The sequence below is a fragment of the Zootoca vivipara genome, chromosome 3, assembly GCF_963506605.1.
Source record: "Zootoca vivipara chromosome 3, rZooViv1.1, whole genome shotgun sequence".
Lineage (NCBI taxonomy): Eukaryota > Metazoa > Chordata > Lepidosauria > Squamata > Lacertidae > Zootoca > Zootoca vivipara.
In genome coordinates, this window is record NC_083278.1 from 4,703,611 (window position 1) to 4,724,224 (window position 20,614).

The 20,614-nt window shown below is 43.9% G+C and overlaps 1 protein-coding gene across 2 annotated transcripts in view; it reads right to left on the bottom strand.

Annotated features, from left to right (window-relative positions):
• Positions 1-250: 250 nt before the first annotated feature.
• COL4A2 (collagen type IV alpha 2 chain) overlaps positions 251-20,614 on the bottom strand; it is a 145,815-nt gene continuing 125,451 nt past the window's right edge. For both annotated transcript variants that reach the window (XM_060272358.1, XM_035110370.2), the window contains 10 exons: positions 18,972-19,043; positions 18,022-18,147; positions 16,288-16,404; positions 14,336-14,497; positions 14,148-14,246; positions 13,194-13,340; positions 12,288-12,404; positions 8,964-9,155; positions 5,339-5,625; positions 251-2,175 (listed from right to left, as the gene is read on the bottom strand). In XM_060272358.1, the coding sequence (XP_060128341.1) occupies positions 1,921-2,175; positions 5,339-5,625; positions 8,964-9,155; positions 12,288-12,404; positions 13,194-13,340; positions 14,148-14,246; positions 14,336-14,497; positions 16,288-16,404; positions 18,022-18,147; positions 18,972-19,043 (1,574 nt within the window). In that variant the 3' untranslated portion in view covers positions 251-1,920. The remainder of the gene's footprint in view (positions 2,176-5,338; positions 5,626-8,963; positions 9,156-12,287; positions 12,405-13,193; positions 13,341-14,147; positions 14,247-14,335; positions 14,498-16,287; positions 16,405-18,021; positions 18,148-18,971; positions 19,044-20,614) is intronic.

Below are 20,614 nucleotides of genomic sequence, written 5' to 3' on the forward strand. Positions count from 1 at the left end.
CTGGAACCCCTGGAATATTGCACCACTTGGAGTTTGGCATGGTGTGCAACAATATTTACACACATAAACTAAATGTGCTCATTGGCAAAGTGTGAAAACAGCAGTAAAACCCCTATGGCTTGGTGGGTTTGGGAGTGCTAGACTTTCATGCTGAAATGCTTTCTTTTGCTAAACTCAGGCCTAGTATGTTTGTTTCATCATATGAGATTATTTATGGCTTAAATACTGCAATAAATCCAAACACAATAAATACAATTTTAAAATACAATCTTTTATTTATGATACAAAATCAAAACTCATTGATCACTATTTGTTCTGTAGGTCTTGCCAAATAATTGCCCAGAACCACAAATCAAATCATAGTCGTGTGGAAAGTGGTGCGTTCTAAGGTCTCTCCAGATGAGTGTTTTTTGCAGATGTGTTCTGCAACATATTGATGCAATATTATTAGTGAATTGGTACTGAACTGCTTATGCATCAGTCTGCTATATTAGTCTTGCTGTCTAGAGGGGGACTCTTGTGCTACAGCACAAACAAAGCGGAGTGAACACAAACACACACACGCCCAAACGTATGTGATAAGGAAAGCTACAGGATTTCTCAAGAAAGCTGTGGGACATTCACCTGTGGGAAATGAAGCAATATGTCCACCCTGGAACTTCTGTAGGCACAAATAGTACTGAAAGCAGAATGGTGTACAACTGCCTCAGTCATGAATGTGTAATAGACAGGATCTCTGTAGAGGCCCTAACTCTCCTTGGGTGGTGAAAATTGTGCCATTTGCAAAATTTGCTTCCCTTCCCTGTGGTTCCCATCTGCTTGCACCTGGGAGCAGTGGAGGAAAAGATTGGCAGCACAATCCTAAGCATTCAGAAGTCCCTCTTGGGTACAATGGGAGAGAGCATGTATGTTTTGAATTAAAGAATGATCCACTCCAGGGAAGGAGCTCAAAGGCACCTCCTGAGCCTTATGGTCACCTGGGAGCGGCAGCAATAAAGGCAACATTTTCTTATGTGTTCGGTGGCATGGCTGAAGAAAGCCTTGCTGGTATCTAACTTCCTGCAGCAATATTGAGGGACAACTAAACTCTCCGCTTGGTGCAGTGCATCTGTTGGTTGAGTTTTGGGCCTCAGTGAGCACAACATATATTTTATTTTATTTATACGTTATTCTTCCCAAAGCAGCTCAGGGCAGGCTACAACCCCACACTTGGTTAAATATGTCAAAATTTTTGGTGTGTTACCTGTCAAAAGCAACACTTATGTAGGTTCTGTAAGCTATAGAGACAATTATGCATATGAAGCAACATATTGTGTAATAAAAGCATTTAGGTGGAAAAATGTGGCCCTGAAATGAAGTTTCAACATAAATACAGCAAGTAGGTGCAGGTTTAAAGTTCTATTGATGTTGGTGGCTCTGAAACATGCTGGCTGAATTGTAGCCTGGCTGAATTGTAGCCAAAGTCCTACAGAGGCAGAGCGCAACTTCTATTTTCATCATTTTTATGTTCCAATATGGTACTTAAACTTCAGCTCTTTGAGCCAATTCCCATGTACGTTTGCACATCCATTTTAATGTATGGTTACTATTCAATGACTATGAGCTGTTTTCAGTGGTTAAGTATACAGTAAAAATGCATAAAATCCTTTTAGTGCTATAAATCAGACCTAGTGGTCAGCAAATGTGTTAGGGAATTATATCCTGTCAGTTATTCCAACCCTGAAAAGAACCTTTTTGCAACAATAAAAAGCTACTTAGAAAATGATGGGAATGAAAGCGGAACCAACTTGGTTGTAAACGCTTGCAGTGGTTTGTTCTATAGGATAAATGGCGATCAACTGATAGTTCAGTTTTTGAGGTAACAAAGTTAAAGCACCAACAAGATTTGTTCCTTGCCATTGCAAGATGACTTACTTTTTCTTACAAATTTTTCATACAGACTTGGCATCGGCTGATGTGTGATCGGATGAGTCCAGCCTTGAGTGTATCTGCTGAAGGGGAGTGTTGAAATTGATTGTCAATGGTGGTCAGCCAGAAACTGTATTTGTTTGCAAAGTAGTGGCAGGTTCCCTGAGCACCGTTGCATTCAATGAATGGTGTTGCTCGGAAGTCTTCCAAACAGCTACCTGGAGACACAAGTGACTGTCCGCCACCTTCGGCACCAGCTGCAGTGTGCTAGGAGAGAGCAGATAGGAGGCTCAAATACAAGGCAAGTAAATAATCTGTACTAGCACCATCATTGACTTGAATGTCCGGTTCCACAGGACTCTTTTTTGTCTCCTACACTTCTAACGTCAATATGAAACTGCTGAGTGAGAACAGACATTTAGAGGGAGGTGACACCACTATGCTAATGACACTCAGTACTATTTATCTTAATTGGAGTCAGGTAAAATGGTAGAAGTGCTGAATCTAGAATCAATAATGGACTGGATAAAAGCTGATAAAACGAAACCCAATCTAGAAAAAAATAAGAGATTATCTCAGTAGGTAGCCCATCTGGTCAGGGTACAATCTTCTCTCTTGCAACTTAATGATCAAAAGGTCACCAACAAAGGGGGGGACGACACACATCTGCACAAGCAAACTGCATCCGGACACATTTGCAGATACACTTTACCGAGGGAAATTCCTTCCAGTGCTTCTTGGAAAATCTACTTGAGACTACTCTGTGGGAACTGGAAGAGACGTAATTGCAAGACCTTTCTTCATTAAGTATTGAGATAAATTTTCCTTGATATACAGAATTATTAAAAATGAGTCAGATACCAATATACTTCAGCATTGTGAGAATCAGTGTGAGAAAGCTGTAAGATCTGGCCCTTCCTCCAGATGCTGACGTGGCAACAGCTTTCTGGCAGCTGAGGCTGGTGTGGCAGCTGTGCCTTGTACAGACCCAGGCCAGACTACTGCTATGAAAATTGGTCCAAAACGTATCACGTCATCTGATTGCTGGCAAAGCTCATGGTCCCCCGTTCAAGCAGCTTCCCTGTCTTCCTGTGTATTTCTGAGTGCAATTCAAGGAAATGTTCACAGTGCTAACTGTGCTCTCAAGCCAAAGAGGGCTTTCACACAAACACAGGAGATTTGGTGAGGCCCTTCTTCAGGTTTCTGAGATCTGATGCCAGAATCCAGGGATGGGTGAAAAGGCTGCTTGCCCAATGCTAGAAGAGGCCAGGCATGCCTTTCCTGTGTTTTTCCATTTACTGAAGACAGCAGCACTTTTTTTCCTACTGAGAACAAAGGGGACTGAAGTTCAATTCTCTGTTGCCTGGTGGAAAAATGCACTCCTAGAATTGTCTAAAATGAAAATAAATATAATTAAATTGCAAGGAACTGAGAAGATCTTCAAAGGAACCTCCAATGTTTGGTATTCCTTCCTGGCACCCAACTTCCTGCTAACAGAACAAAAGTGGACTCTGCTGTTCACCTGGATTCTGTCTGCAGAATGTAAGAACCTCTCCTTGATTTCTCACAGCACCAAAAATGGGTCGTCTCTGTAGTTGCAGATGTTTTTGCTCCCTAGCCAGCTGCGTTTGGATACGTCAATAGCAGAATTCTGAGTATGGGAAGGTATTGAATTGTACTGCTCCTGTTTTTATTCTCTGGTTTTTATTTGAATTTATTCAGATTTGTCTTGCTGTTCTGATTTTTATATGGTTTACTTTCTGCTATTATATATTTACATATCTTTTCTGAACGGACTTTCATAAGAGGCGAGTTATAAAAATAATTAAACAAGTAAAATAAGAATCAAAGTGGGTTGGGAAACTCCTATACTTTAGATGCACATAAAAGTTACTGAGTTACTAGGGAGAAATTGAGACGTTTGGTCTTGAGCATTTCCGCGTCAGCAAAATCTGGGAAATGCTAAGATAAATCATAACTCTGTAGCTGAAGTTCACTGTAGCCCTTGGAATATATGTACATGTGGCATTGCCCATTCCTTGTGATTTTGTTTGTACAGGGGGGTGGAAATGGGGGGGTCCAGGTCAAAGTTGTTGAGCTTTTTCAGGTAGGAGGTAAAATGTTGAGCTTTTTTTTAGGGGAGCCACAGTTGTTCAGCTTCTTTGGGGGAAGCCAATGATCTACCAGTGATCTACCGCAGATGTCCAATGATCTACCGGTAGATCACGATCTACCTGTTGGACATGCCTGCCCTAAAGGATGCCCTGACTACCGGACCAGTCCTTGTCGCGCCAAACTACGACCTGGAGTTCACGATCTTCACAGATGCATCGAATGCAGGGATCGGAGCCATACTGTGCCAACCGGGAGAGGGAGACACCTTACATTCAATAACATATGCCAGCAAAAAGTTGTCACCCAGGGAGAAGCACCTCTCCACGACTGAGGAGTGTTTTGCCATTGTCTGGTCCCTACAAAAGTTAAAGCTATACATCTGGGGCCAGAAATTTGTACTGTGCACTGATCATTCACCCTAGCTGTGGTTAAGGACTATGAGATCCAACAGAGCCAGTAAGACAAACATAGCGGTTGTGACAGCTAGAGTGAGAGACGGCTAGAACTGAGAGAGAAGAGTGTGAGAGTGTGAGATAGTGCCACATCTAGTTAAGGGCACAGATTTGAGAAACCGTTCTGAATATGTTTAAAACTCGTTGTTCTTCAATAAACTTTAATCTTCGTTGTTGACTTTACAACCTGACTGAGACTCAGTATTTCACCAGAAGAAACCTGGTTGGTGGCAGCGGAATAATAAAGCAGTAGTGTACAGGTCAATAGTCTGTGAAACAACCGGGGGCTCTGTACGAATGCCACAGTACATGATTTAAACATGTGATATCTTCTTGGACGCAAGCTATACTTAGCATTTTAGATAAGTTATCGTGCTTTGACCAATGATTCATTTGTCACATTCCTGTATATGTGGGTTGTGATCCATGCCATGAAAAGCAGCTCAGCACAAACCCAAAGGCACTCTCAATTACAGTAATATTTTTATCACCATAGGGGAACTTGGGTTCCCCTCTTGGCAATCAAATGGTTATATTTAGATGCCTCAGAGGCCACCAGCAACTTTGGGTTTCCAGTTTGGTTTTAACATTGCTATTGGTTTAATACTACTACTACTACTACTACTACTACTAATAATTTATTATTTCTACCCCGCCCATCTGGCTGAGTGAGAATTTATTTCTTCCCCTCGAACACTGAACATCTCTGTTCATGAAACACCCCCCTTCTCATTCCCGCTTGGAAGAGCTGCTTCTCGCTGTGCCAACTTTCAAAGTGCAGGGAAGGGAAGGCATGCATGAAGGCAGGACATAGTGATATATTTTAAAATCTTTGTTTCCCAATTAAGAAAACAAGCAAATACCATGAGGAAGGAATAGCCGATCCACAAACTGCGCCATCCTTCAGGACAGTGTGGAATATTGGCATCTTGGCTGTGAATGGCTATGGCAACAGCTGGAGCTTCACAGACGGAGCAGCGGCTGATATATGGCTGGATTTCGTCCTCTTGCACAGGCATCATTGGAAGAGGGGCTGTCGTTGAGAGCCAGTAAGACTTATCATTGCGACTTGCGTAATAGCAGACGTCCCCAGGATTGCAGTAAAGAAAAGGCATAGTGCTGAATCGAGTCAAACATGAACCAGCTAGACCTGAAAAAGTCAAACACAAACCTTCATTAGTTCTGGTTTTAGATAATACATTTATGGTTCTAGCCAAAGGCCATGACAAACTTGTAGCAATAGTTTTTGGCACCTGTCTTTCTCAAGAGACAATGGAGTGCACCTCTGGGAGTAAAGTCAAACCGCTGCATTGGCAGCACCAAACTGACCTCCCTTGGGAACAAGTCTGGGCAGTGTGTGTGGGGAGGTCCTGGGCTGCCCAGATGACAAGGCCTCACTGATGGGGTCCAAAGGAAAGCAGAGCAATATGTTTGGCACCAGCTTGGCTGCAGGAGTTGCCAGAAGGAGGCATACAAGGCACCATCCAATGGCCTTAGGGACTCCACTCTGGATTTTTGCAGGGTTTACTCTTTAGCCTTTTCTTCTCCCGAAGATATTGCACAAGGCAGCAGAGGGTTAGTATCAGAGTAGTCCTTCTAGATGGGCTCCCTTCCCAGATTGACAAGCCCCATCTGCCCCTCACTTTCCTCTACAGCATGTGCAGAAACCGCTTTCTTGACCATTGAACCAACTATTGGTCTTGTCTGCTCAATCCACTGGAGCCTGTCTTTGAATGCAGGGCAAGTCCCTAACTCACTGAGAGTTTGAGACGCATCAGGACTTCCAGTCTACCGCCAGTGCTGATTGGCGAGGAACCCTCAAGCTCTGAGGTTCCTGGCACTGTGAGGGAGGGGGGAGCCGCGAGAGCGTCGCGGACCCCCCGATTAAAAACCCAGATTGAACTTTCTGGGGACGCGAGAGCTCGGGTGCGCCCAAAAGTGACTCCTCCACTCCCCGGTAAGCTCTTTTAAGAGCCCCGAGAGCGAGCGGAGTGCAGAGTTGCAGCCGCCATTTTCGAGCAAATCGCTACCCTCACAGAGCGAAGCTCTGAGCCAGCAGCGGAGGAGTGGTGGATTTTTCCTAAAACAAAGGATTTGAAGACATTGGACACCATGGGTAAGGGAAATAAATTTTAAAAATTGTTAATTGAAAGGAATTGGCCATGAGAGGAGATTGAAAAAGGAAGTCGGTCTCCCCCATTGAGAGAACGGTGATGCAGTTAACTTGCCTGCAGCCGGAGAGTTTGTCAGAGGTTTAATAACTTCCAAGGATTGGACTTAAAACCTTCCCCCTGAGGCAGGGTAAAGGGGAGAAGGATTGATTACATTAAAATCCCTGTAATTTTTTTAAGTTGGACTGGGGGAAGTCCTCCGGGAACTGGAGTCTGGTCCCTAGAGGGATCAGCCAGCCGCCATTATGACATCACAATAGGAAGGAATTTGAGGCTCTTTGAGGCTGAGAACTGTTAACTTTGAAGAGAGCGCAAATATAAGGCTATGTACAAGAAGTTTGACAATGCTCTTTTCAGAAATGGACATAAGATTTTAAAAATATGAACAAGAATTAAAAATGAGAGTTGATAACCAGATCGGACGCAAACTTTGTTTCTGAGGTTTGGAAATACGAACAGCGCCACTTCCTGCATTGCAATATGTGCAGTTCCAATGGAATTTGAGACGAGCAGGATTCAGTAGACACAACATCATCTGGCTCTTTAGACTTTGTGGACTTTCAAAAACTTCTGGAACTGATTTTGGATGTGAGAGATGAATTGCGGCAGAATTATATACACAGTTGCAAAATAAGACAGAACTGTGTGGAAAGTGAAGGTGGATTGGTTTCAGTGGAGAATGAAGCAAAGCAAGATGAATAAGCACCAGCTGAGGACAATGTAAATGACTTTACAGAAGAGGAGGAAGATTCATCAGTCCTGGACAATATAATTGAACTTAAAAAAGAGGAGGAACCAGCATGGAATATTGTTCCTCCAGTGGGAGAGGGGGAACAAGACTTATGTTCAATTCAAGGAGTCCCCAAAGAAGAACCAGCATGGAATAATGTCCTCCCAGTGAGAGAGGGAGGGCAGGATCCATGCTGGGGCCTGAGCTCAAGTGGAATAAAAATTGAGATAGGGCTGAAAAGTGGAAACATAGCTGGATGGTACTGTGCTACAGTTATAAAATTGGGGGGGGGGCAGAGGGGAGAGTGGTGGATAGGTGGCGAAAGAGTGGAAATAGGGTGAGGAGCAACAATGGGTTATTTTCTGATTAATTAAGATGGTCCAAAACTGGAATGTTTTATGGAGCTGGTTGATGCATCTGGGAGATCTGGAGTCCAGGGGAGGGGGGGGGGGTAGAATTAGACAAATGTGGTTAAAGGTTATTCTGATAGAAGAAATAATATTTGAATGTATGGAAAAAATTTGGGGTATAAATTGTGATGCTAAAGGAAGAATTAGAGATGGCTAAAGGAAGAATTAGAGATGGATGGGAAAAGAAATTTAGATTTGGATTAATTAATGAATTATAGGTTGAGGATAGTTGATGTCCCCCCCCCCCTTTGTGTAGATTAGAATTGGTTGTGAGATAATGGAAAAATTGCGTTAGAATGATTTAAGATGATAAAGGAAAATTGCTTAATTTAGATTGAAAAATGGACCCAGTGGGGGGGGGAAATCGAGGAAGTCCACAATGTCAAGTTAATGTAAGAATGGATATGGGTTTTTTTCCTTCTTTTTCTATTTTGTTTATGTCATGTTGTCATTTTTTTTGCTCTTTGTTTCTGTTTTGCTCATTTTCTATTTTTGTGATTTTTTTGTATTGTGAAATGTTTGAAAATCAATAAATAGTTTTTGGGGGGTGGGGAAAGAGAGAGAGAGAGTTTGAGACGCATCGGCTCCCCTCACCTGGTTTAGGCAAAAGCATCTCCCCTGTCACCTGCTGACAGCTTCTAGGAGCCACAGGTGAGAGCTGAGTGCAGTTTGAGGATGAAAGGTAGGCAAAGTACCCCAGAAGGAGCATGATGTGTCCCTAGCAGAGGTACTACACCTCCCCCAACACCCCACACAATAGCTTTTGGATGCTGCTGGAGTCTTCAGAGCTTCTGGTGACGACGTCTAATTTGGGCTCCACTTTTTGCGTTTAATCATTATTTTAGGTGTGAAAGGTGTTTTTTTGTGTGTTTTTTTAATGCCAGATCCCTCCCTGATGGGCAAGGTACGTTGTGGCCAAATTTGTTACATTACGGTTCAGCAGTTACAGAGAAAGGCTCTACGCGCTCAATGCCTAATATATATAGATAAATTTATGCTTGTACCTAACATCTCAAAATAGCTTTTCTTCATCCACATATGTAATTTCTATTAGTTGCCTGGAAATTATTTGTTAGGTTTTAAATGCATGTTGTTGTTGTTGTTGTTGTTGTTGTTGTTGTTGTTGTTGTTGTTGTTACAAAATCATGTGAAGAGTGCTCAGCTCCTAAATGCATACCTAGATCCTGATTGTGTGCCTTATCTTGTCCTTCAAAGTAGAGCAAGCTGTATCCACTCCAGAGTTTGCTCATGCCCACTGGACACATGGGCTCTTGATCCGCCTGGCTGTGCTTCACCAAAAGATATCCCATGTTGATGCTGCGGCCGGGCATACCTGGCAGCCCAGGAGTACCTGGGTCACCTGCTGCACCTGCAGAGAGGAAAAAGGAGCATAAATGTTGCAGGAAGTAAACTTCACTGCTTATGGAAAGAATTCCATAGGAACCTCTGTCTGCTCAGTGCTGAATAAACTAGGAGAAGAGGTTAGGTGTTCACAGCTACTAAGCTGAAGCCATTTTCACAGTGGCTCTGACATCCAAGGATGAGAGTGTTTGCTTTATGTGCATAAAAACCCTCCTCAGTGTCACCTGACATCATGTCGTCCTCTTCTACCCTTTTGTTTTTTTAAAAATAATTTTTATTAGTTTTATACAAACAAGACAAACAAAACATATAATGTAGACTCTGTCCCTTCCTTTTCCCTCCACCCACCAGTCCACTTCTGCCACCAGTAGAACCCGCGGGCGTTGAGAATCAAAGGGGTCCCTTGTAAGCTGGGTTTAACCTCCCCCCTCCCTCCTCCCCCCTCCTCCCCTCCCTGCCACTGAGAGGACAGGGATGGTGGAGCTCTGAGGTTTGGTTTCCCCCCCAGCTGTTTCTTCAGCACAACAATCAATTTAACAATACACAACAAAAAGAAAAAGAAAAAGAAAAAAGAGAAAAAAGAAAAATACAATAAAATATCCAGTTCTTATTTTGTTAACATTATAATTGTGACTTCCTCGACTCTCTTCCTCCTGGTTTTCCTAACTTCTTTAATTAATTATGGCGGGTTTTCTTTTCTAGTTCAAAATCTTATATCTTATAATATTAACTTAATCCTCCTCCTTCTTCATGCTGCCCCCCCACAAGTCCCCTCCTGCCACAAGAGTAACCTGCGGGACACCGCACTTCAAAGGATCCATTTTTTGTGTCTGGGTTTCCCTCCACCCCCTCCCCTCCCCTCCCCTCCCCTCAGAGCACCCCCTGCCACTAGGTGCCTCCGAACAAGGAGGGGAAGACAGGCGGCTCTCTACCCAAACACCTATCTAAACACAGAAATATTCATACTTATCTAAAATTTATTTCCTCAACCATTCTTCTTCCTCCCTCCAGAAAACTCTTAACCTTAAAGCTAAAAACACTCTCCTTCTCCTCTCCCACTGCCTTTTCCCCCAATTGGATCAGCATTTCCTTTAACAAGCCAAGATTTCAGAAACCGTTGTTTAGCAACCAAAAAAAGCCTTTTAACTAAAGTTGTCACCCCACACCAGTTCTTTCCCACTCCCAACTCCAGGCCCTTGTCCCCCCCTCCCCCTGCCTGTCCCATCCCTCAATAACACCACTCCACATTTCAGTCTCTCCAGGCTCCTCATTTCCGTTAATCTTCATTTCACTTTGGTTCTCATTGTCGGCCTCTTCTTCCTTTTCCAGTCCTTGTTTTACCTCGTCCAGAAGAAATTTTTTATGGTCCAAGTCATTTTCCTCAAATTGTTGCTCCTCACACCCAGTCTCAAAATCAAAATTATCCTCTGTGTCCTGGTCTTGAACCTCAATCTCCAAGGATGATGAATTAAAATGTTGCCGTTCCTTGTATATATCCTCCCATATTTGTAGATAGTTCAGCACAGCCTCCTGGAAAGCTCGAGAGTACTTTGTTTTCATTATTCTCTTAACCACAGGCAGGCAGAAGATAGGGGACAAAGGGTGCTGGAAAATTCCTTCCTACAACGTGGCCGCCTGCATCTTGGCTGGTCTTCTCCTTTGTCTTTAACTCCATCACAAATCCACTGAAATCATAATTCCAATAGCTTACTTCTGTCTCATCTTCACATAAATTTTGCCATCCACAGCCAATATAATGAATTTTCTTAATCTTTTGACAGCTTGACAGCTTTTGACAGCTGTCAAAACACTTTCCCCTTATTAATGCTGAGCCTCAAGGGGTGCCAGCGTCGGGAGCTGAGAAGGGTTAGAGAAGTCTTTCTTTCTCTCGGGTCCACAGTCCAGAAAACTTTTCCCCTTCGGCTTGGGAATATTTAATGCGCCTCCCGATTAGCCATTAGGAAGAGATCGACTTCCGTTTTTTAAAATCTCTCCCTATTTTCCAGATTAAATTTTTTAAAGTCCAAATGGAAATTTCACTTACTTTCTAAAAATCTTTTATTTTCTTGGAAGAATCCGCCGCTTGCCGGGTAAGGACTCGGAGCTTCGCTTCTAGGAGGTAAGATGTAACCCAAAATGGCTCCCGCGATTCCACTCCGCTGGCTCTCGATCGCTCTACTGAGCTCTCGGGCAGCGGAGGATTCGCAAAACGGAGCAGCCGCTGGGTGAATAAGTCACCGGGACGCTCTACCCGGTGTTTCTACGGGGAGTCCGCTCGCTCTGCGGACTTCCCCCCCCTCCGCGAGGCCAGGGACTTCGGAGCGCGACGAACCGGAAGCCCCCTCTTCTACCCTTTTGGCCTGTAATGCTGGGTGCTGTGTGGCTGAATATTCTCATGCCAGTAGCTCTTATCATCTTCCAAGTTTTCCATATGCAGGGAGTTTAAGTGGGGAGCAGTAGCAGAATTACTCTTACTTTCCTGTCACAACTTTGAACTGAAGTGTGACAGTTTTGGCGGGGGAAGGGGGGGCTATATCTCCCACAGCTCCATGTCAACAAGTTACATTTTGATTTCATTCTACCCTGTTACCCTATCCAATTCTATTGCAAAGCACAAGAACTTCACTGCATGTATTGTGGTCTCCCATGCTGGAGTTGTCCCTAAATGAGGTTGACAACAAAGGAGTTCACCACTTTGTGTTTCTTTTCGGGGAGGGAATGGGAACTGTGAGCCAGGCACTGCAGGATAATCTGAAATGCATTTGTTTGGGGTTTATTCTTAAATCCAGGTACTTCTAAAGCTACAAACTGAAAATGGGTCCCCCGTTTGTTTAGGAGAGAAGGTGGGACCCCTCTTCCAAAATGATGCCCTGCTGCAACGACTACTAACAAAGTGAACTTTTTAAAAAATTTAGAATGACTGTTTCCCCCTCATATGGAAATAAATTTATGCAGATTTGGTTAACAATTAAGGCTGCAATCCAGTGCCACTTACCTGGGAATAACTTCTGAGTAAACATGCATAATATTATGCTGAAAACTCATATAATTTGTTGATGTAGATTTATTTTCAAGTGAGCGAAAACCCTAGTGGATAAGAAAGGGGGTGGGGGTGGGGAGTTCCAGGACCAGTACTTACCTTCCAAGCCCCCTGGGCCCTGCAGTCCTGTTCTCCCTTGGTCACCTCGGAAGCCTGGAGCTGCAGGTATCCCCCCTCTTCCTTGCAGCCCTTGCTTACCCATGGGGCCTCTAGAACCTTGAAAGTAAATTTAAACAGAATCATAATCCATACCATGTTGGATTAAAGATGTCAGAGGGAACAGAGTTCATTCAAGCTCTCTGAATACTAGATGTGCAGATATGAAGTCCAGACAGTCATGTTTTTATGAAGGAACAATGCAATGCGGCTTGCATGCAGAAATGGTTGAATAAGGATGGAAGAGGCACACATTATTTGAAGGAAGAGGAAACCATCCTATTGAGGCCTCTTTGTCATCAACAAGAGCAGTGCACTGAAGGCAAATACCTCTGACTGCAATTATGGCATACATGGTTTGAATGAGGGTGGAATTGCCTACAGATTTCAGTCTTATCAGGGACAGGGACAGGCGACATAGCTGTGCCAGAATGGGATCTGGAGAAATAAGAAAAGATTGAATGTGTTTTTTTTTGTCTAAAGCTCAGAAGGACAGGTCAGAAAGTACTGAGCATCATTTCTGAAGCTTGGCATGCCAGCAAAACAACACTAGCTTGAGTCATATGGGGGCAATGATCACATAATGGTTTTTCCCCTTCAGGGAAGTACTTCTGGAATGATTCCAAAGTGGCAGAAATATGAAACGTATTGGTACAGAGTTGTACATTCATGGGGAGTTTTCAGTTAGGTTCCCCAAAGTCACCAACTAAATTTCTGTGAGCCCCTGACCTGATTTGGAGAATCACTGCATGAGCCTTCTTCATTAAAATTCCAATTTATTGGGAGAAAATGTTATATGCAAAACAGGATTGGGCTCACTAAGGCCATTTTGCATATCCATGTTCCTACCTGGAGATCCTGGTGGGCCTTGAGGACCCATCTCACCCAACGTGCCAGGAAGCCCTCTGTTTCCAGGAGCACCGGAGATCCCTTGTTCTGAAACCAGTTTAGGAAGGACAGGAGGTGGTCCAGGGGAACCTGGAGGTCCCTGAAATCCTGAAAGTTAAAAATGCACAACAAAGTAACAGACAGAATATTCCACTTGCCTTGGCGCTCTTTCTCGTTAGTTGACCCAGGAGCTTATTGCTCATGTTCGAAAGCAGTGTTTGAAACTCCCATTGTTCTAGACGCATTTTGTGACAGGGAATTTCATCAGCGCAAGCAGTTTCTGAGCTCTGGGCGCAGTACTGTGCTAAGATTTCAGATTAAAACTGCAGAGTGGAAGGAAAGGAGGACCGTTTTCTGCCTCCTCACTTCCAGCTACTCTCTGAACACTGGAGAAGAGACCCTCTGAAGAATATTAGGGGGGTAGACCATGTGAAAAATGAACACAATACTTTAGCTGTAGTTCATTCATTTTCAGCTTTGTATTCTTGTTATAAAAAAGTATGCCTAGACATTCTGTTGTTGTGCCCATACCTTAGGTTTAAAGTGCCATTTAGCTCCTAGCTTTCATATCTCAGTTTCTAGCACTGGTTAGAAGCAGTGGTGGTGTCATGGCAGACTTAGACATGGAAGTCCAAGAAGTCCAGCAGAGTAAGTAGGAGGCCTTTAAACCAGAATCTATGTCAGGCTTCCTCAAACTCGGCCCTCCAGATGTTTTTGGCCTACACCTCCCATGATCCCTAGCTTTCAAATTCCCCTCTCATGTTTCACCTTCAAATTTCTGCTGAGATTTGTAGGAGAAATGTGGTGTGAGGTGAAAGCCCAGCGGTCTGTGCTGTGTTTTGGTCTATAAAATGCAATAGCTTTTGAAGATTTATAATAACTGCATGAACTGGCATAGTAGAAATAGTTACTCACCAGGAAATCCTCGGTCTCCTTTGGGTCCAGTGGGGCCAAAGTCACCAGGCATTCCCAATATGCCAACAAAGCCCATGACTCCTTGTTCCCCTTTATATCCTTCAAGGCAAAACAATGGTATGGTGTTACTGCATGTCTGCTTAATCTGTTTCGGTAGCTGCTCTTAATACTAGGTTCTGCCATCATACCTTTTGCCCCAGGGAACCCTGGAATTCCAGGTCTCCCATCTGGGCCATGGTCTCCTCTAAATCCTTTTGAACCATCTTCTCCAATTATGCCGATCTGCCCCACTTCTCCTTTGCTTCCAGGCGGAGCAGCTATTCCTGGTGGTCCTGGTGGTCCTGGGTAGCCTATAATATATACACAAAGCTTAAAACTTGGACTGAAAGACCACTTAGGCAACATCTTGGGGGGGCTGTCTTCTCCTGATTGTAGCAAGTTAATGTAGAGCTGAATTAAATGGAAGGTGCAGCCTACCTGCAGCATCTGTGTCAATGAGCAAAAGGAAAAGGCGGACAAGCTCTGCATTTCTGATAGTGGGAGAGCAGTTTATATCACATTTCCAGACAAAAAGCTTTTCCTTGGGGTAGCTTCCAATGCTAAAATTCTATGTCTACGTTTGTGCATCTGGTTATTCCCTGTATTCCTTCTGATAGTGCCTTCTGAATACAGTGTCTCTGAAGCTTCTGCTTTGCTCAGAGTGGCTGGGGCAACCCAATAAATGGAATAAAATATATATATGATTTTTTCATCAGGCCAAGACTTGTGCCCTGAACCAAAACTTGTTCCTAAGACTAAGCCTTTCATTGGTATCAAACTGTTGTCTTAATATCAATTTATCCAAAACCCATACAACCATGTATTGGATGTATCAATACATCTTTGCATATACGTAGCTCATACAACTCAAATAAAGAAAAAAAGGAGTCTCTCTTTGTTCCCTCCAGAGACTCCTCATTGGGGAAGAACACCCCCAAACCTAGTCTAGACCCAGAGACTAGCAAATGCTGCATAAGGAAAAAGCCTTCCTGCAGGGAATGATGGATTGTTCGACCCATGATTGATGTGCCCTCTGGAAGGGGAGGGGCTGCAGAAGGGAAGGGGCATCATAAATTTGTATCCTGCTCACAGAACAGCCTTCCACCAGAGGGAGGAACACCACTGTATACATGACAAATGTGTAAACATAGGCAGAAGTTACAAAACAGACACCTATGGCAAAATTGTCCATAAACTCATTCTATGCATAAGCACCCAGTCCATCTGCTGAGACCCAGGACAAACCAGTTAGAAGCCACATGGTCCCCGCTACTCGCCACAAGTAGCTATATAACCAGATATATGCTGCTCTCTGTAATCCATCTTCCACCTCCATTTCTAACTCTGATCTCTCTCTCTCTCTCCCCTCCCCACCATACTCTGTCGGTGCAACCCAGAGCGGCCCAGGTGGGGTGGCAAGGAAACACCTTACAAATCAGAGAAGCAGTAGCATTAAACACGAGGGGGCTAGGGAACCCTGTCAAAAGAAAACATATTGTCTTCCTACAAGAGATACACAAACCGCTTAAGGTAAAAGGTAAAGGTAAAGGACCCCGGACGGTTAAGTCCAGTCAAAGGTGACTATGGGGTGTGACAATCATCTCACTTCAGGCCAAGGGAGCCGGCGTTTATCAACAGACGACATGTGGCCAGCATGACTAAACCACTTCTGGCACAACGGAGAACTATGACGGAAGCCAAAGTGCATGGAAACGTCCTTTACCTTCCCACCACAGCAGTTCCTATTCATCTCCTGCACCGGCCTGCTTTTGAACTGCTAAGTTGGCAGGAGCTGGGACAGAGCAACAGGAGTTCACTCCGTTCCACAAATTGGAACTGCTGACCTTCCGATCAGCAAGCCCAAACCGTCTAAAGGTAGCAAACTTCTAAACAAACCCTGCTTATCCAACAGTGGGTGCCCCCCAGCACCGGAAAAGCATAGTGCTCAGTAGAGACCTAATGTTGAAGCCACAATGCTAAAAGACAAAAAGAAAAAGAAAAATATTCATTTTGACCAAGGGAACACTAGGTGGCAAAACATCAAGATAAATCACCACTAAAAGATCTCTGTATCAACTGAAAGTAGTGGGATTGTGTTTACCTGGCACACCATCCAAACCTGGTGATCCCTCATCGCCAGGTGCTCCAGATATGTTTGAAACCCCAGGAAGGCCTGGTCTTCCCTCAGGTCCAGGGCTGCCGGGTGAGCCTCTCTGTCCTGCCAGTCAGAATTCAAAGAGTTACTCCTGGAGATTGATGCACAGGGAAGCTGAAGCGCACCCTTTGTTAAATATTTTCAGAAATTCTGAGACTATGTTGTTTGTTTTTAACAATGCTGTCATTGTGGCTGCTTTCCATCACAAGAAATTAAGTTTCACCTATACTCTTGTCTGCAGTTTTTGTTATCATGATTGTGTGTCTTTTTTGCTTTTTTCTGGTTTGGTATTGTGAGGGGCAAGGGATATCGCAAAGCCCCTCCCCTCCTGAGTTCCAGCCCAGCCCAGAGCACGGCGGGATCCAAGGCTCTGGCAGGGTAGAAGAGCCATCGTCTCAGGTGGGACAGGAAGGAGGAAGAAAGGGGGGCAGACCCATCCCCCCAACTCCGGAACTTCGCAGAAAGCGTCGGGGGAAGAGGATGGGTCTCCCCAAGTTGTTATGCTGGCGCAAGACGCGCCAAACGCCATTCGGAGGTACTGATTCAAGCTGAGAAGATGTGTCTCTGTAAATAGCTCCACCTTCAGCACTGTAAATACGCAGCACCAATAAAAAGATAAAATGCAGAGCGGTGTAGAGTCGTTACTCTGAAGTAGCCCCATCCGGCCACTGTGACAGGTATTATATGCTCGTTTTATTTATTGTTTATTTGTATGACGCATAAGTGTCAATAAAGTAGTTAATAAAAAATAAAAAGAAAGAAAAAATAAAAAAAGAAATTAAGTTTCACCATATCTGGAGGTGACGCAAAACATATTGTTTCTTCCACATGAGATTACTATACATGCAGGTCTTGCTATCAGAACACTCTTTAGCCCAAACACAAAGACCTCTCCAAACACAATTATACCAAAGCATGATTCAGTTGATACTTGAACAGACAGAGTTTGCCCACTCCCTTACCCGTTGGTATTTTACTGGTCGGCAGCAGCTGTGTGGGCAGAAACAATGCAGCGAAAGAGAGACATCAGACAAATCACAGATTAGAAGTGTTCCTTCCCATAGGAAATAATGGAAATAATCAGCTTGTTATGTGAACGCTTGCTTAACAAACAATTTCCTAGGAATGCCTTGTGTTCGGAAAGCGGAACCTGCATGTAACTTTGTGGGATGCCAAATAATATAATGGTAGCAAGTGATGTAGGATTACCAATCTTGATAACAATATTTTCTTTAATAACTATAAATTAATATTATAAATATATTTAAAATTCAGGGGTTCACATTTTCAGATTACAGGGATAAATTGAGCATTCGGTTTTAAATCAGTTGTTAGGAAGCATTTTTATCCCTCTGCATTCCTACTCCTTGCCTTGGCCCTTTGCTTTGCTCTGCCCTCCCCCCTTCTCCTGGAGGGGAGTCCCTAAGGCGGTTGAGGGGGCCCTGGTGCGCCTCCTTCTGGCAGCTCCTGCAGCCAAGCTGGTGCCAAACGTCTTGCCCTGCATTCCTCTGGACTCTGCCAGCCAGGCAGAGAGCCACACATTCTGACTTCCATGTGCCTCTACCCTTTTCACACACTAATTTGCCATGAGAGTACTTTCTTAAATGAAACCTATAATTTGTTAAATATATTTTGCTAATTGGTGGTGCCATGTATGAAACCAGTGAACCAAGGACTGACCTGGATCTCCTCTTTCTCCTTTCGAACCAGGAACTCCTCTGCTGCCTTCAATTGGGCTTGGCTCTCCTACAGTACCTTTGTCACCCCAAATACCTGGGAAACCTGGCGGGCCATATCCATCTGGACCTGTTGTACAAAAACTTAGATAAATTAATATCACTTTTCCAGACCTGGAAATGGGCATCTTAGCAATTTTCATTTTAAACCAGGCATCCCCAAACTGTGGCCCTCCAGACAGGGCCATCGCTACAGGGGGGCGGGCCACCCCAGGCACTGCCCTGGAGGGGGTGACAGACACTCACCGGGGCCCCGCCCCCACGATCAGCGACTCAGCCGATCCCAAAAAGCAAGGAGGGGCGTCACACCAGCCTCAAGCATCGCCTTGCTGGCCCGCCCCTCAACTCCACCCAGGGAGAGTGCGTGCTGTAGCAGGAAGGGAAAGCGCGCGTTGGCCGAGGGAGCAAGCTGGTCCCGGGAGCCGCCCGGCAAAAACATTGCTAGGCACTGCAGGGCTTGGCTTACTCAGCCAATGCGTGCTCTCCCTTCCTGCTGCGGTGCGCGCCAGGGCGGAGTCGAGGGGCGGGTCAGCGAGGTGGCGTCACGTCCGCACGTCATGATGTATGCGCCGTGACGTCATGATGCTGCGGAGCGGTGCCCCGCCCCCGGGGGTGCCTCCACATTTGCTGCCCCGGGTGACGGAGCGGCTAGCAACGCCCCTGCCTCCAGATGTTTTGGCCTACAACTCCCATGATCCCTAGCTAACAGGACCAGTGGTCAGGGATGATGGGAACGATAGTCCAAAAAATCTGGAGGGCCGAAGTTTGGGGATGCCTGTTTTAAACTATCCTATGCATCCTGTGTGGAAAGCTGAAATGTTTAGAAAGACTCCCCAATTAACCTACAATGCAAGATAGCCAACCTCATTAACCGTCAACATAATGTGAACATACCTGGTGATCCTGGAAAGCCCTTGGTACTTGGCAAACCATGTAATCCAGTGATTCCTCTGGTGCCAGCAGCGCCTGCCAAAAAGCCACTCATTATTTGTTATTCTTCAATGTGATTTACCAAACGTTACAGATTTGTCTGGAGGCACTGCAGTTTTTGAAATGAAACATCTTCATGTGAGCCATTTGCTTTGGACTGATTGCTGTATCAGAAAAGCTTGCTGCAATTACTTTAAACAATTGTGCTCACTAGGATGAAGCAATTAAAGTATTTCTGCTTCAGATGAAATGTTTTACCTCAAATTTAAAACTTGAGTGCTTTATACAGTAGCTCATGAATGACAGTTTGGCTGTTGCTTTTTAAAAACAAATTTCTGACTGGTCAAAACCAAACCATCCTGGAGGCTAAAGTGAGTCTTTACAAGTTTTTAGTCTGTCTGATTCACTGACTCTGAGAAAACATTTAAATTGATTTTATACAGCAGCAGCATTTTAGCAATAAGATCATAACAAATATTTCAAAAAGATGGAACTACATTGTTAACTGTACAACCTCATGTAACCAAGACACTTCACTCAGTGGCGTAGCGTGGGTTGTCAGCACCCGGGGCAAGGCAAGTAATTTGCGCCCCCTAACCCGTGGATTTTAGCACTCGAGTCTCTTCCACTAGATTAGTTAAAGAAACCCTTACCCCCTAAGCACATGTATGAAAATACTGATGTAATTAAAGTAAAATGCATCTAAATACAAGTTTATTTTCAAACACTTTATTGAGTGCGAACATGCATTACACATTCTCCACATTCATTATCTTTGTCCTTCTCCAAGTGTCCCACCCGTGACAATGGAATGGCCCAAATGCAATTTAAGGTAAGAAGCTGGGACAGTGATAAGAGAAGTAAGATCTTCTCAGTGATGACCGCAATACTTCATAATTATTTGCTCATGAAAGACACTTCAGCCCAAGTTTGTTTATTTTTCAAAAGCAAAGTTTTACTACAACAAATTTTAACTGGGGAACTTAAAAGGGTGTTTTAATGTGCTCCACTGATTAATAGTGGAATATATAGGCTGTCATGTTTACTTTTTTGTATTTGTGATTCTATGCATAGCTGCCAAGTTATCCCTTTTTTTAAGGGATTTTCCCTTATGCTGAATAGGCTTCCTCACGAGAAAAGGGAAAACTTGGCAGCTATGATTCTATGATTTTATGTATGGAAACCATATATAGAGCCCTGCTGGATCAGATCAAAGGACTCCAGTTCAGCATTATGCTTCCCACAGTGACTACCAGATGCCTATGCAAAGCCCATGAGTAGGACATGACTGCAGTAGCACTATCTTCCAACTCTACAATTTTATGATTCTATGATTCAATCCTATTATTATACCCAGCTGGCATTCAGAAGCATACATACTAGCTCTGATACTGGAGGAAATATAGCCAATACTTAAAAAGCCATTGATATTTTTATATCCCAAGATAACCTGTGGAAGTAAGTAAAGTATAAATATAATATAGAATGACATAGTAGATCTCACCTTATGAATATGCAAAGTGTTTAAAAAATATCTTTCATTCACAGAACTCTAATATACATGACACTCCACAGTAACAATACAAAATCAAGGAGCTTATAATCTA